Here is a 17092-nt window from a genome sequence, read left to right as displayed (position 1 = left end):
AACCCAGGTGCCCCTCAGTAGATGAATGGATCAAGAAAATGTGGCGTACATATATATATATATATATATATATATATATATAATGCAATACATATAATGGAATTCTATGCTTCCATCAGAAAGAATGACACTGCCCCAGGTGTAAGGAAATGGAAAGTCTTGGAAAAATCATATTAAGTGAAGTAAGCCAGACCTAAAGAAACATTGATCCCGTGGTTTCCCTTACTTACAATAATTAGTATTCATCTAGGATAATCTTAGCAGATGAGCAGAATAGCTCAATAACTAAAGTTGTGCTTTTTGTTTCAGACAGTGGTGTAGAAACTTGAATCCTGAGTGCTGACTTTATTTCTGGGATCCCAGATATTAATGGTCATAGAAAACAAGTACATATAAATAGTGGTACATATTGATAATTGTTTAAAATATATAGTTGTAGATCTTCAGTGCTTTCTTTTTTTTAGTGTTTTCTTTATAGGTGGGAAACACAAGCAAAGCAAAAACATACAGTAAACACATAATAAAGCAAATTTTCTATTCAATAAGTAAATCAATCAATTATTCCTGTTAGGTGAACAATATGTTTTATTTTTAAGTGTAACAAAATTGAGAATTACATATTAGGGTATTTCTCTGGAAGTATTTATTTTATATCAGGTGCATGTGGATCACCTACATTGTCTCTCAATTTTTTATTGTCCTTAAGTAGCTCCTAAAGGATTCAACTATTCTTTAAACATCGCCTAGGCATTTAATTAGGACTATTTTTATTCCTTTTCTGGTATTTTTCTCTTTGAAAAACTTAAAAGTTTTGCTTTTTTATAATCCATGCCTTTTCCTACATTGCATTGCTCTACATGCAGGGCTGGCGGCTACTTGTTGGCGATGTATATGATTTTGTGCTTCTCCGGCGGCTACTTGTTGGCGATGTATATGATTTTGTGCTTCTCCAGGACACTGATGTCATGTTCCAGCTGTCTCATCTCTTCCTCCAGCTTCTGCTTCCGAGTCTTTTTTGGTATGGAATCAATGAACACTGACAGGGACTGGAACTCTTTATGTACCTCTTCCCAATTCTTTTTCAGCCCCTGCAAATGGTCAAGGAAATAAAAAAAATAATGTAAATTACACAAAGCAAATAAATGATAAAACCCCAACTAAATGGTAGAGAAATGATGCTGGAACCAATTACGTAAGTAGGTACAGACTACTGTAGAAAATAGCTTTTAAGGTGATATATATGTTTATCAAAGACTTGGCCACAGTAACAGAAAAGACTGTGCAGAGGCTAAATCCTGTCCTCAGTTGTCTGCCTGGTCCCACAGGGAGTTTATTTGCTCTGTTCTTAAGGTCACTGTACTTGTTTTTATTATCTAATACACATATGCAGAGTTAGGAATGTTCTAGAGCTGAGCTTATAGTAAATGCTTTGGTAGAATCCAACAACTTCAGAATTGATACTTCCAAATAAAAAGAAATATTGATCAGAAAACTATTTTTATTTTCTATAAAAGTTTTACTGTTTTCTTTAGAATTTTCTTCTTTATTCTCATTCTCCAACAAAGAAATCACACTACAAAGTTTCATTCTGGCTTACATTGAGAGATTTTTTTTTCCTATCTTTGATACAATGGGATTGTAAAGTTCCCAAATTCATATTTACAACAGAAAATCTTATATCTATCTATCTATCTGTCAATTGTGGGGCTTGAACTCTGGGCTTGGGATACAACAGAAAATCTTTTATATATCCTTTTGCTATATTAGAAAGAACGAATTGTCCTCCATACTGTCAAGGGATCTACATTTCCCATTAATGCATACTAGAAACGACTGCAGTGCCATAACATGTAATGCATGTTAATTCAATAATGTAGTTAATGGTTTATAGTCTCAGCAATCAACAAACTCAAAATTAAGGATCTCTCAGGAGCTATAAAGGTTAATTCCATCTAGTCAGATATTTTTAATCACAGTGTTTCACTGACAGAATAGTCGTAAAGTGCTAATTGAATTCATACAATGACATTTTATGAATGAACACTTTTTGGTATTCACTGTGAGTCCACGAGTCATTTTATTTACACGAAATCAAGAGGAAGTACAATTTAAAATAACGCTGGAGAAACATGGCCCTTGAACACCATGGTCACCATGGTCACAACTTCAGGTATAAAGGAGGATTATAAGTATTTTATGCAATAATGCCTCAACAATATGACCTCCTAGTACACAATCAGGACTGTAGAAACTTCTTGGGGACAAAAAATTCTAATGATTTCCTTCCATGAAAAAGTGATTATAGGACAAGATGCACTGTATAGAATTGACCTCTTGTTAAGTACAATTGAATCAAAGATCTGGATAGGGGAAAAGATAGAAGGATAAAACCTCCAGGTTGAATTTTTTAAAAGATGGAGCCAGGAGATCACTATAGCTTTTCATAGCATATGAGATGTATTCCATGAATGAGCCCTCAAAAGAATTCTATTTCTCTATAGTCTTTCATTATGAAATGTGAAGTATGTTTCCACAGAGCTCCACCGCGGTGGCTACTGCAGAGAGGAAATGTGTATATTTAGACACTTTCAAATATCAAAGGTTTTTCATATTTCCATATTGCTTGTGGTCACAGCAGCTGGACTTTTTCCTTTCGATTTCTTTTTACAAAATGGTGTACAATAATGTTTGGATCAAAGTCAACAGTTTAGGATGGAAGCTAAACATAACTAATATTTCATGTGATATTGAAGTAGCCTCCATGCTGTTTGTAAGACATTTTCCTGATGATGTTATCTTAAAAAAAATCTTTGATCCATTGTAGCAATAGTGATTTGCCCTTATTTTTATTTCCTCTTTTTTCTTCTGTCTTGTATTCTAATGGTGAAGTAATATTTTCAGGTTTGAGATGAAAAAATATAAAGAGAAGAAAGCATCTCATGACAAGTGCCTTCAGTTTCATGCTACCTTTTGGTCCATGTTATCGCCGAACTTTTCTTGCCTTGCTTATTGCCCAGGGTTGGAAAGTTGAGACTGAGGGCTATTCCCCTGGGTTGTGTGCTCCTGGCCTCAAACTAAATTCAGCCAAAGGTCCTGGTGGGAGGATGGCAAGGCTGGCACATCCAGCCTTCGTCCTCTCAATACTAATTGGATACTACTTCTTGCTGCAGTTATCTGTACTTAGGATGCCAGACAGGTGGCATCTCTTTAAGGCTCCAGCTCCCATTAGGTTCAGATAACACTTATTTCTTGTCCTTGCCCTCCACAGTCAAGGTGGTGTTGGATCTCTCCCTTGTCCTTAGTCATTGGAGCGATTCAGGGTTCTTTATTGAATCCCTTATCCGTATTTCACTTTGGTAAATACTTCCTTCAGAAATTCTCTTCACAACCCTAGTTGAATGCTCCATCTATTTCCAGCTGGAGCCCTGATATACACACACCTTCCCTTCCTTTCTCTTTTTGACTACAGGTATGAGGTAGTGGGGGAAAACACTAGCTTCAAATTGATAAATGTGAATTTTAGTCCTTATTCCCTGACTTGACAAGGTAGTGACCAAGGGCAAGTGTAAAGCACACTCACAGTTCACTGACAAAGAAGACTGCATTTGTTTTGTACATTGCATTATTCTCCAGGTGGGTACAATGCCTGGAAAATAGCGGCTGTTCAGCAAATGGATGAATGGCTGGATGTGCAGATGAGCCCACTCAGTATACCTGTGCTTTATACCCTCACCTATAAAATGAGATATTCAGACTCATTAGACCAGGTGACCTCTTCTAAGGATAATGCAACATGACAGATGAGGAGGATTTGAATTACTGAGGGCATGTTGACATATTGTAACTTTTAACCTGGGGGGAAAGAGGCTCAAAGCTTGTTGGTTATAGGGCTCTGTGACCCAGGCAGCTATACTCCCTGACTAGCAAAGCATTCAATACAGGATTTATCATTCTTTCATCAAATCCTGCTGGAGTAGCCAGAGGAGGAATCTGAAGGCTGTTTACCCACTTTGCCTTAAAGATACAGGAAGGATGAATGAGACTGCTCCTTTTGAGAGAAGGTCTTCCTATTTTGCTGTTTTACAGCATCACTTAAGTATGAATTCTGGCTTTTGCAAAGGTATGTACTTTTCGAAAATAAGAGAAACCAAGCTAGAAGGAAATAATGCACCAAAGGTCATTATTGATATGCTAATTCCCACTTTAAATGCCTGCCATTCTTCCTGCCTTCCTTTCTCATTCCTAGCACTGTTTACCTGTGAAGTTCTATGAACAATCTAGCACACAGAACCTCTGTGTCTATGCTGGGTACTGGGCTAGGTACAAGCATGTTACTGTCAAGGAAGAGAGGGTCACTGCCTAAAGTCACTCCTGCTGCAGGGGACACCCTCGCACTCTGTACTTGGAGACTCAACTAAAGATATCTATCCCTCAGTGGTGACCATTGCCCTAGGATCTTACAAAACTTGTGACTCATCCACACGTGTAGGCATGGGTGCGCATGTGCACGCACACGCACACACACACACACACACGCACACACACACACACACGCACACACACACACACTCCTTCATATCTATATGTCTTTCAATGATTAAATTACAACTCCCATTTCTACAGCACAAATTTTCTCTTTTAAGTAATTTCAAGATCTGGCATATTGCATGCAAAACAGGTATCTAATAAATACTGGTGGCTTTCGTGAGACTTGGATAAAATGTTAAGCATTTGCCATAGTTTAAATGTATTTTCAACAGCTATAAGGTAAAATGAACTTTTCCTATTTCCATGAGGTCACTACAAATGGTGTTGTAAAAAGTTTCAAAACAAAACAAAGCAAAAAACAAAATATAGACCTATTTTACCTCTACGGGAGACACATGACTGTGGCAAAGTACAAGCAGGTACTTGGGGAAAACCTTCTATAAATGATGGTAGAACAACCTGGCTCTCGTCACTCTACATGTCAAATGCACAAGATAAAAAATTTCACATTAAAAATCCAATGCAAATATGTCATTGCATCTCTTTTTATTTAAAATAAACAAAACACAAAAAGCAAACACCCGGTCATTTATTAATTCAGATAGTTGTATTATAGGAAAGCAAATAGCTTTGAGTTGGCTTCAATTATTCTAGAGCTCCATCTAGTGAAAAATATCTAATTTATGAGTACTATTTTTTAAAATAAACTCAGGTACATGAAAATAAAAATTAATATATTGGGGGGCAGTGTAGTCATGGAGATGGGAGGGCAGGGATGGTAAGGGGAAAGTAAAGGAGGAGGCAACAATGCTTGATAAGAAATGTACTCATTACCTTGCTCATGTATTTGTAACCCCTCTTTACAGTATTTTCACAATAAAAACATATTAATAAAAATAATTTCTTAGCTTATTATAGGGAAATGTAGATTTCTTTTTTTAAATTAAATTTAATTTTATTTGTGAACATACTGCACAGAGGGGTTACAATTACATGGGCAGTATAATGCATACATTTCTTACCAAGCATTGCAGCCTCCTCCTTTGTTTACCCTTCACATCCCTTCCCAGCTTCCCCCCTCCCTATCCCAATCCCAATCCCAATCCTTCCCCCCCCCCCCCCCCACACCGACATTGTAAAGCTCCTTTTGGACATGACAACTTGTACTTCTCATTGTTGCAACAGGTCCACCTGTATCCTTAAACGACTTGTTTTTCCCCATCTCCTCCACAAGTTATACTGACATCAAATATAGTGAAAGCAGGGGTTATACTGTGGGGGAGGGACATACAAAGCAACAAGGAAGTAATCTTATAAATGCTTTAGAAACACATGCATGAAAGAAAAAAAACATTAAAATACATATCTAAGGGTTCATTCTCTTAACATCACATTATCTGACCTTTTCCGCTTGACTCACACATATACTAGATATTGCAAATAAGGGAAACCATGGGACCTATGTTTCTTTGGGCCTGGCTTACTTCACTTAATATAATTTTTTCCAAGTTTTTCCATTTCCTAACAAATGGGACAATGTCATTCTTTCTGATGGAGGCATAGAATTCCATTGTGTATATATACCACATTTTCTTGATCCATTCATCTGCTGAGGGGCATCTGGGTTGGTTCCATATCTTAGCTATGGTAAATAAGGCTGCAATAAACATAGTTGTGCTGGTAGCTTTAGTGTGGTCTTGTTTGTAAACATTTGGGTAAATGCCCAAAAGTGGGATTGCTGGGTCATAGGGGAGCTCTATGTGGAGTCATTTGAGGAACCTCCATACTGCTTTCCAAAGTGGTTGAACAAGTTTACATTCCCACCAACAATGAAGTAAGGTTCCCTTCTGTCCACATCCCCTCCAGCATCTGTTGTTGTTAGAGTTCTTGATTTTTGCCATTCTAACTGGGGTGAGGTGGTATCTCAATGTTGTTTTGATTTGCATTTCTTTTATGGCTAGGAGGTTGAGCATTTCTTCATGTGTCTATTGGCCATCCTTCTTTCTTCTTCAGAGAAGTTTCTCTTTAAGTCTTTTGCCCACTTATTTATTGGGCAGTTGTTTCTTTGAGGATTTGTTGTTGGGGGATTTAATTTTTTGAGTTCCAAGTATATTTTAGATATGAGACCCTTGTCTGTTGTGTGGCTAGTGAAGATCTTCTCCCAATCCGTGGGCTTTCTATTGATTTTGCTAGCTATGTCCTTTGCCATGCAGAAGCTCTGCAACTTTATGCAATCCCGGAAATGTAGATTTCTTTACAACAGAAAGTCATCAAGTTGGAAATAAAATATTCTTTGATAAATTCCTACTTTTCAGTTTTTCTGCTTGTCCCAAAGTGCCAGCTTTGCTGAATGTGGTTTTTTACTACAGCCCAAAGAGATTGCTGGTTTCTGAGTCTACATGGCTTTCAGAGGTGATAGCAAATTGGAAAGATATTTCCAATTTACACAGATGTTCCAGTTACATACAAGTACAAGTCACTGAATGCTTACCTGAATAACAGCCTCCCTTTCTTCATCTGATAGTCTTTTCATAGCTGCCTTCCTAAGGTTCTCCTGGATATAATTATCATACTCTTCTTGGGCTTTCTTTACTTCCTCATTTCGTTTACTTATGTATTCCGGTATAATGCCATAATCCTGAAAGGATATTCCAGAAAAAATATCCTGATTATACTCTTACATATATGTACCTAGCAATTAATGATTGCTGAAAATTTTTACAGACTTTTAGACTTTGTTCAAAACAGCGAAAATTAACAAAAGTTAGTAATTCTCTCACTCCTAGTGAAGAGGAGTTGATTTTGTTTTTTTAAAACTGAATCATTACAGTGGTCATCTGTTTTCTTCTTGAGAATATCTCCAGTGCCTGTGCTTGGCTCATGACCAGACCCTTACTATACTCCAGGCCCTTACTATACTCCTAAGACTTAGCTTTTCTTTTCCATATATTATGTGATTCAGCTTTTACCTTGAAATCTTCCGAATATCTCTGATTCCTCCTAGTCTTGTTAGACAAAAGAAGATAAATGTATTCAAGGACATGGATATCTATCTATCTATGATAGATAGATAGATAGATAGATAGATAGATAGATAGATAGATAGATAGATAGATAGATAGATATCCTTAAATGATACCAAGCATGTCAATCTGAAGGGAAAATGGTTCTGGGATCCTGAGATTGTTTCTGGTATTCATAGAAATTATTCACAAATACTCTGGTTGTTCTCCTTCTGGGTACTTGGAGGGACAATGCTTTCCTGCTCCTCTTGAAGAAGGATGCAGCGAGGTGACCTGATTTGCTCGTGTGAATGCAAGAACCACTTCTGAAAGTCCTAAGAACTGGTGAATGACTTGCTGTATTTCTCTTCTATCTGGCCTAATGACAAGCAATGTTTTGGGGTTTTGTTAATCCTGGGTATCTGGTGCCATTTTCATCTCATCAAAAATTAGTATATTTTGGAGAATGGTTGTTATTAAACTAATAATAATTGAAACTGAGGAAAACTATGATTATGTCCATTTCCTGAACTCTACACTATTGTTCTTTACAAGTTCTCTGTCATTGTATACAAGACTTGGACCAAATATAGAATGCAGAGAAACAGAGTGGGCATTCTAGATCTTTTGTCCAGTGAGAGCATATTGATGATTATACAAACAGTTACTGAGAACATCATATCTAAACTACTCAAATTTCAGGTCACTTGTTAATGTAAGCTACCTTTTTATTGATGTACTTTGGAAGTAAACCTGAAGTTTCCAGGTCATGCCTGTCTCCAGTTCTTCGGTCAACATAAATTGGCTTAGGCTTTTTAGCCACACCCACGATGACATCAGCTGCATTTGTGTTTATAAAGTTTTTTTCGCTCTGTATTCCCATGACTGGGTGATCAGTTCTCAAGGGCACAGCAGGCTTTCTTGATTCAGTCCAACTAAACTTCTTTTCTGTTAAATATAACATTTTTTCAGTAACAAACATTACTGTTCAGTACTACTGGCAATATCCAGATATTTACCATCGGTATTTGTGTTGTATTAGTAATATATGTAAATACTTTAAGGCAAAAAAATTATGCCAATTCTATATTTATTGAGATGTATTCATTATATATGTTCAGCTTTTTATAATCATATCTCAGAATAGTAGCTTAAAAAGAAAAAAGCAATCCAAATGAAATAAACATTTAAGTATCATGTAATACATTAATTTGCTGAAAACAATAAAAAAACTCTAAGAGGGCTAAACATCATAAATTATGTGTTAGTTCAGGAGATTTTTTACTGGATATTATGGTTTTTTTGTTGGTTGAACTCTGGGCCTGGGCACTGTCACTCAGCTATTCAGCTCAAGGCTAGCGCTCTACCACTTGAGCCACAGCGCCATTTCCCGTTTTCTGGTGGTTTATTGGAGATAAGAGTCTCACAAGGAATTTCCTGCCCGGGCTGGCTTTGGACCTCGATCCTCAGATCTTAGCCTCCTGAGTAGCTAGGATTACAGGCGTGAGCCACTGGCACCCGGCTTTACTGGATATTATGGAAATTGTTTCTTACAGAAAAGTACAACAATAAATGTTTAGCTTTCCTGGTTAAGTTTATATAAGAACACTAAAACATTTTTTAGTGTTTTACTTTTACTATTTATAGTACTATTAATGTTACCAATAATTTCTTCTTCAGGGGAAAATTCCTATAAAGCCACCAAACAAACAAATTATACTTCAATCATACTTAAAGAATCCATGGAAATGGCTTATGCCTATAATCCTAGCTACTCAGGAAGCTAAGATCTGAGAATCCTGATGCAAACCCAGTTAAACAAATTGAAAAGACTCTTATCTCCAACTAACCAGCATACAGCCAGAAAGGAGATGTGGTAGAGTGCCAGCCTTGGGCAGAAAAGCCAAGGTTGAGCATGAAGTCAAGTTCAAGACCCAATACTGGAACAAAATGTCTAGAAGGAGGGGTTATAACTTTCCTCTCCTTTTTACTGTCTTCTGTACTTGTATTATCTTCTAGTCATGCCAATTTCATTTCCTATAAGGTAAAGATATCACCTGTGAATATTTAATATTCATTGATAATGACAAATTCTAATTAAATCATCTACTAATTCTTTCCACAGTAGGCAGAAAGAGCAGCTGAGTACTAGTTACTTAGGAGGCTGAGATCTAAGGATCATGGTTTGAAGCCAGCCAGGACAGGAAAACCTGTCCTGTGACACTTTTGTCTCTAATAAACTATCCCCTAAAATGTGGGAAGTGGAGCTGTGGCTCAAGTGGTGGAGAACTAGCTTGATCAAAAAAAAAAAAAAAACTCTGGGACAGCACCTAGGTTCTGAGTTCAAGCTCCAGGACTGGCATTAAAAGGAGGAGGAGGAGGAAAAGGAAGAAGCAGAGGAGGAGAGGAGGCAGAGAGAGAGAGAGAGAGAGAGAGAGAGAGAGAGAGAGAGAGAGGCAGAGCAGGAGGAGGAGGAAGAGGAGGACAACGACGACGACGAGGAGGAGGAGGAGGAGGAGGAAGAGGAGGAGGAATAAACCTACTAGGTGGTAGAGGTTTGTCAGTTGAATGTTTCCTTAGGAAATTCTTTGGAGAAGGCACTTGAAGTCTGGCTGGTCCCATAGTTTTCATTGTAGCTTTAAATTTATTCATGTCATCTTGTATGATTTCCTTAAAAACTGATTTGTACCTGAAATTAAATTTAAAAAATTGTAACCTTTACATTTCTAGTAAAAAATAAAGTTTAAAAGTCATACATGAATATATATGTACACACATATATTCATACAAGAAGAATGAATGGCCATAAAGCATAATGATATGAGCCCCAGGTTTATAAATCTAGATGGATGTTCTGGGCAACAAGGAGGCGCCAGAGCAAAGGTGGGCATTATGCTTTTCATTCTCTCCAGGAGCATGGATTGTGATGTGATCTCTCCCAGCCCTGATATTAGTCATTTGTGTCTTCTTCCCTTTTCCATCCATGTCTCCCCCATCTTGCTAGTTAAAAGTTTATTGATTTTATTTAAAAAACAGAATTGCATTGATTTTCTCTAATGATCACATATTTTCCATTTCAAAGATCTTTATTTTTTAATATGTATTTTTATTGTAAACATACTGTACAGAGAGGTTACAGTTACATGAGCAAGGTAATGAGTACATGTCCTGTAGAGCATTGTTACCCTCTCCTTTGATTTTCTCCTACCATCCCTTTCCTCCCCCACCTCCCTAACTCTTCCCTCCCACCCCACCCCCGCCCCAATTTGTAAAGTTAGTTTTCAACATAGTGTCTTGTACATCTCATTGTTACAATGGGTCATCCTGTATCCTTATTTCAGCATTTTGTTATTTCTCTTCCCCTCCCCAAATTAGAAAAATTTATACAAGCTACAGGACACTGGAATAAAATACAGTGACAACAGGGTTTATACCATGGGGGAAGAACATACAAAGAACAAAAAAAAATCACATAGTACATTATAAATACATTAACAAGAACAGAAAGAAAGATAAAATATCATGTCCCTATCTTGGGGTTCATTTCTCTTAGCATCATCTTATATAATCTTTTTTTAATTTAATTTAATTTTATTTGTGAACATACTGTACAGAGGAGTTACAATTACATGGGCAGGATAATGCGTACATTTCTTACCAAGCATTGCAGCCTCCTCCTTTGTTTACCCTTCACATCCCTTCCCAGCCTCCCCCCTCCCCATCTTATATAATCTTATATGGTCATATGTACATAGTTTTTGACCTCTTCTGCTTGTCCTAGACATATACTAGTTATTGCAGATAAGGAAAACCATGGAACCTATGTTTCTTTGGGTCTGGCTTACTTCACTTACTATAATTTTTTCCAAGTCTTTCCATTTCCTAACAAATGGGGCAGTGTCATTATTTTTTGATGGAGGCATAGAATTCCATTGTAGAGAAAACACATTTTCTTGATCCATTCATCTACTGAGGGGCATCTGGGTTGGTTCCATATCTTAGCTATGATGAATAATGCTGCAATAAACATAGTTGTGCTGGTAGCTTTAAGACCTCAAAGTCAAAGCAGACACCTTGAAAACATTACAGGAAGGAATAGGAGAAACTCTAGGGCTTCTTGGCACACACCAAAATTTTATTAATAAAGACCCAGAAACACAACAAATCAAAGAAAGATTGGACAAATGGGATTGCATGAAACTGCAGAGCTTCTGCATGGCAAAGGACATAGCTAATAAGATTAATAGAAAGCCCACGGATTGGGAGAAGATCTTGACTAGCTATACAACAGACAAGGGCCTCATATCTAAAATATACTTAGAACTCAAAAAATTAAATTCTCCAAAAACAAATTCTCAAAGAAACAAGCACCCCATCAACAGGTGGGCCAAAGACTTAAAGAGAGACTTCTCTGAAGAGGAAATAAGGATGGCCAATAGAACATGAAGACATGCTCAACCTCCCTAGCCATAAAAGAAATGCCAATCAAAACAACATTGAGATTTCACCTCACCCAAGTTAGAATGGCTATAATCAAGAACTCCAATAACAACAGATGCTGGAGGGGATGTGGACAGAAGGGAACCTTACGGCATTGTTGATGGGAGTGTAAACTTGTTCAACCACTTTGGAAAGCAGTATGGAGGTTCCTGAAAAGACTACATATAGAGAGCTTCCCTATGACCCAGCAATGCCACTTTTAGGTAGTTACCCAAATGATCAGAAACAAGATCAAAGATCTTTATTGGTGATATTTATTAGTGGTTCGCCTTATTTGGGGTTTATTTTGGCTTCCCTTTTAAAAAATTCTTAAAGTTAAATCACAGATACTTAATTATAAACCTTTATACTTTTCAAATATGGTGCTTAAAGTTTTGCTATTCCCTCTAATCATGGCTTTAGCTACATTCCACAAATTTTGATCTCCAGTGTTTCATTTTCATTCAGTCTTAATACCTTCTATACTTATTTTTTATATCTTCTTTAAGTTAGAAGGTAGATTTAATTATGGTTGCTTCATTTTCATATATTTGGAGTTCCCAGATCTCAGCCTCGTAAGTGGCTAAGATTTTTGGCACATTGTAAATGTTAGTATGTTGAAATCAGTAATATTAATAATATTTACTTATAATTATTAATGGATATTCATCTTGATCAACACTAAAAAATAAAACTATTTAATCCTTTATTTTACTTATACTCAAGAAAACACAGGCTCTCTGAAAATTGGAGTCATGGTCTAAATGATTAATATAATATCCACACAGACAGACTGACACACTACCTGGCTTCCAAAAACAACCTTGCATATCGCAATATCCTCTATTTTTTGCTTAAGATATAAAACCTTGTTCTGTAGTTGAATAACCTAAAAAAATGTTCACTTACCTACAAATTTTCCTGGCATATTTTCTTCTCTGAACATTTTAAAATATATGTGACAAATTGGTGTAGTAATCCCTCTTACTACATGTTAGATTGTCTATCAAAATTAAAGAGAGGGTCCTTTGCTCAAATAAACAAATATTATTAAGCCAAATGCAGTATTCATTGCCAAGAAACACAGTGATTGCTTTCCCTTCATCCGTATATGTGACAGTGAAAATCACCTTTTTGAAAGATTCCTTCCAATGCATAATTTTCCCTACCTTCAATTCTTCCACATGACTCAAGTCATTCTATTAGTTTATTACATATGGTCAACTGTGCAACTGCAACCATGCTTTTGAGTCTTCTGTATAAACTGTGTGGTCTAAGTCAAAGTGTGTGAAAGTGTGTGTGTGTGTGTATGTGTGTGTGTATATGATACTCATGAGAAGAGTAACACAAGAAATGAAGAATCATACTTTCAAACACTAGTCATAAAACCCTGTCTCTGAGACCATGTATATCAGTAGTGATAATTTTAATATAAAACACAGATTTGGCACTATTTTTGATTTTCTCTGAATAGAAGTTTTTGAAGAAGTTTCTGCTTTCTGTGATTGAATTCTTGCCTATAAGTAGTCAGCAAATTAAAAAAAGGCAAGAACCTCAGGATAAAAATGACTAGGTCATCTAAGAATTTATGACAGTTAAGACATAGATTGCTCAACAGAGTCCAGACTTAACACAAGGAAACGTCGTAAAAACTTCAGTTTACAGAAATAATAGTTTAGACAGTAAATAAATGGAAAGTTGTCTAGAAAGAACATGAAGAATACACCCAAGTAAAATTCTGTACTGCATGCTATAACTAATCACAATGAAAAACAGAGAGACATTTAAAACAAACCAATAGAGCTTATGGCATTTTCCAAAAGTGGTAGGCCTGATGTCAGTGTCTACAGAGTTATAGAAAGGGGCCTAATTAAGTTTATGGACTAGAAATGACTGTAAGGCCTATATGAAGTTTCAGATCATGACAGATGAATATCAATTTTAAAAATAAGATTATTAGACTCACAAAGTGAGAAGATATTTTAGGCAAAAATCATTTTTATCTTGATGCTAGCAAAGCCTCTTATTAAATCCTTGCAGATGAGGCAGAGAAATATGAGATGATTAATAGGTTTATGTGGATAATTAAAGACACAGAAAGTACTGTCAGCCTTGAGAGAGGTGTCTAGTAGCCCACTGAAGTGCAAAGTACTTGCCTTGTTCAATGACAGATGGAGATATAAATGCAAATTAGATTTACAAATGACACAAAGTTGAAAAGAATGATTAATAGAGTGTAGACATGATTCATAATTCAAAGCTATCTCCATAAATTAATGATGAGTTGAAATTAACAAAAGGAATCAGCAATATAATGAGAGGATAGGAGAGATAACCTTGGAACCTAAGATTCTTGCAACACATGCAAGAATCCTTGCATGTATCAAATGAAATCTTAGGCAATTTAGATGAAAGTATTGATCCGAATATTAAACAAAGGAGATTGTGGTTTCATGGACTATTTGAGATATCTACAATTCTGTCTTAAACAACAAAGGAAAAAGAAATGATTGGAGATATTAAATAATGACAACCATCGACAGAATGATGAGCTCGGTGGCAACAAAATTCTCATTAAATAACCGAATCCCCATTGAGTTTTTAATAATATAATTCTTTGTGGCTAATCCACATTTTAATGTCTACATTGCAGTTCAACAAGAAGACTGTAAACTCTGGGGCATGGAAGATCAGAGTGCTGTCAGTGGTCAAAATCTTACCAGTGTTGCAAAACTCTGGGGAGCTTCTTTGAAATTGAATTTATAGCTCAGTGATATAAAATGTACCTGTACCTTTAAACATTAAACATTTCTTACTTATAATTAAGTCTTCCTATTATTGAGAGACTGAGTCAGGACAATTTTGTATTATTGTGATGAGAGAGTGGTGAGAGAGAAATGGTTAAGTCTCTCTCTCTCTCTCTCTGTTTTCATACATATCTTGTCAAAAACTCTAACCATTGTGGTTGATAGGTTAAACTGATATCACTCTGACCAAAAAAGTTCTCTGTAAACCTTTCTGTCTCATCTCATCCTAAGTCATTTTTCTACTTTCTTTTCTACTTTATTCAGAATAAAAACAAAGAGTTCATGCAACTACTTCTGCATCTCCAAGAACTTAAACACCATGTCAATATTATACACACAGTAGGAACTGTATTTGTGCATGCCAAATGAATAAATATTATTCTTATATTTTTGAAAAAAGCACACAAAAAGCTTTTTTAACTTACCAATGATAAAATGCCCATTTAATAATCTCCTAACTTTAAATTCAGCATTCAATTGAAAAGTGTAACATGGAGAGGAGGATTTTATTTTATATAGTGTTTGTCCTGTATACAGGAATTTTGGATCACAAGTCCAAACAGTTTACCAGTAAAGAATATGAACAATCACAAACTGTGCAAATGTACCATAGTTATTTACATTCCCCATTCCAACATCTAGTAGATACTGAAAAGCTAATGGAAATATAATGGTAAGTATTGCTCTGATTAAAACAAGATAGTCACTTAGACTTAAAATGGAAAGAGTTGTCATTTTTGTTTTTATTACACCATGTAATTAATTATTAACAAAAATAACTGGTTGATAGATTTGAAAGAAACCTTAGGCATTGTCTATTCCACTAAATTTCTTTTACATATCTGAAAGCAAGTGAAATTTTATTGAAGACCTCTAAAACAACTAGTTGTAGAGCCTTTAGCCCAGTGGTCTTTTAGAGTAATCTTGATCTACATAAAGAAAAGTTAAAGGGAAACTTTGGAAGTCCTGGGAGGAAAGACAATTTTATCCAGTGGTTACTGTTTGTTCTCCCTATAATATATAAATAATTCTAAGTATCACCTACACAAGATAGCTTACTTTGTAGTTACCTAATATTTTGAGAATATTAGATGTCTTATAAAAAGTAGGTGAAAAATTTAACTCAGTCACAACCAGTCTCCTTTTCATTCAGCCATTGGATCTGAAAGAGCCCTTAAAAAACTATCTAATAAGCAATAGACACGCTGGTGCTTAGAAACAAGTGAGAATTTGTGTTTGAGAATAATTTTTGGAGAGAGGAGTGCTATGCTTGCAGAATGGCAAGTTAGAAATGTGACACAGAAGCCGGGCGTCGGTGGCTCACGCCTGTAATCCTAGCTACTTGGAAGGCTGAGATCTGAGGATTGCGGTTCAAAGTCAGCTCTGGCATGAAAGTCCGTGAAACTCTTATCTCCCCCCAGAAAAATGGGAGTGGCGCTGTAGCTCAAGTGGTAGAGTGCTAGCCTTGAAGAGGCTTAGGCCAAGAGTTCAAGCCCCATGACGGACAAAAGAAAGAAAGAGATGCACTATGGAGCTCCCCAAAAGAAAAACATCAAGAATCCTACTTGATAAAAGGATGGCAAAGTGGTTTTCTTTTCAACAGTACCACGACGTTTCACCCTACATTGTATGCCACACTACATACCACTAGATGCATTACAAAATAGTTACAATAAATTACAAAATAATCGAGAAATGCTAATCACCTAGGGTTGCTCATCTCTTCTGTAAAAAGCTGTCCAAGTTTAGTTTATTGAGACAAAAAAGTATATTTTAAACCAGTTTTTAAACTTCTCTGATGTGTCTGTTCAGTTTATCCTGAAATGGAACAATTAATTCCCCATTCTTGTTTTAAGCGGTCAATTTGGCTTACATACCTAGGACGCGGGGGCGGCTCCTTCTCCTTACTGGGTATGAGGTTATAAATGCTCTCAGAAGGGCACCTTGGATGGTCCATGGTCAACAAATGGACGAAACACCACTACCCTCAGCTTTCCTTACTATACTAGTATCTCCCCCTTCCTCTTACTGCTTTGCAGAAGACCTCCCTTTCTAATCAACCCTCTCTAGCGAAGAAAATACAGGGTCAGTTCCTTCCGGGACTGCCTGGCCTTGTTGATGGCGTGGTTGCTGTGGAAACAGTTACTAGGCAACGGAGCAGTGGAAGCCAGCCTAGCAAACCAGGTTTCTTCTTCTTGTTTTTGTTGTTGTTGTTTTTTTTTTAACATCTTCTTCTGCCTCTGTGATTTTATGAAAAACAAAAAGAACACAATATCCCCGAATCCATTTTGCTTTTTTCAGTGTATTTGGGAAGAA

At 36.4% G+C, this 17092-nt stretch overlaps 1 protein-coding gene across 1 annotated transcript; it reads right to left on the bottom strand.

Moving 5' to 3' along the window:
- Positions 1-637: 637 nt before the first annotated feature.
- Positions 638-16815, bottom strand: Enkur (enkurin, TRPC channel interacting protein). The gene is made up of 5 exons (XM_013014645.1): positions 16654-16815; positions 10034-10179; positions 8215-8438; positions 6980-7126; positions 638-1088 (listed from the first exon to the last, which is right to left on the bottom strand). The coding sequence occupies exons 1-5, from the start codon at positions 16731-16733 to the stop codon at positions 915-917; spliced, it is 771 nt and encodes a 256-aa protein (XP_012870099.1). The 5' UTR covers positions 16734-16815; the 3' UTR covers positions 638-914.
- Between the last annotated feature and the right edge of the window lie 277 nt (positions 16816-17092).

Source organism: Dipodomys ordii, unplaced genomic scaffold, assembly GCF_000151885.1.
Source record: "Dipodomys ordii isolate 6190 unplaced genomic scaffold, Dord_2.0 Scaffold24, whole genome shotgun sequence".
Taxonomy (NCBI): Eukaryota; Metazoa; Chordata; class Mammalia; order Rodentia; family Heteromyidae; genus Dipodomys; species Dipodomys ordii.
Note: the sequence above shows the minus strand (reverse complement) of the source record. Positions and strands in the feature narration are given on the sequence as shown.

Excerpts from the sequence above, each read along its gene's own strand:
- Enkur (XM_013014645.1), bottom strand. The coding sequence starts at position 16,733 with ATGGACCATCCAAGGTGCCCTTCTGAGAGCATTTATAACCTCATACCC. Across the intron at positions 10,180-16,653 it reads GAGCCGCCCCCGCGTCCTAG|GTACAAATCAGTTTTTAAGG; the intron begins GTATGTAAGCCA and ends ATTTAATTTCAG. Across the intron at positions 1,089-6,979 it reads AAAGGGAGGCTGTTATTCAG|GGGCTGAAAAAGAATTGGGA; the intron begins GTAAGCATTCAG and ends GACCATTTGCAG.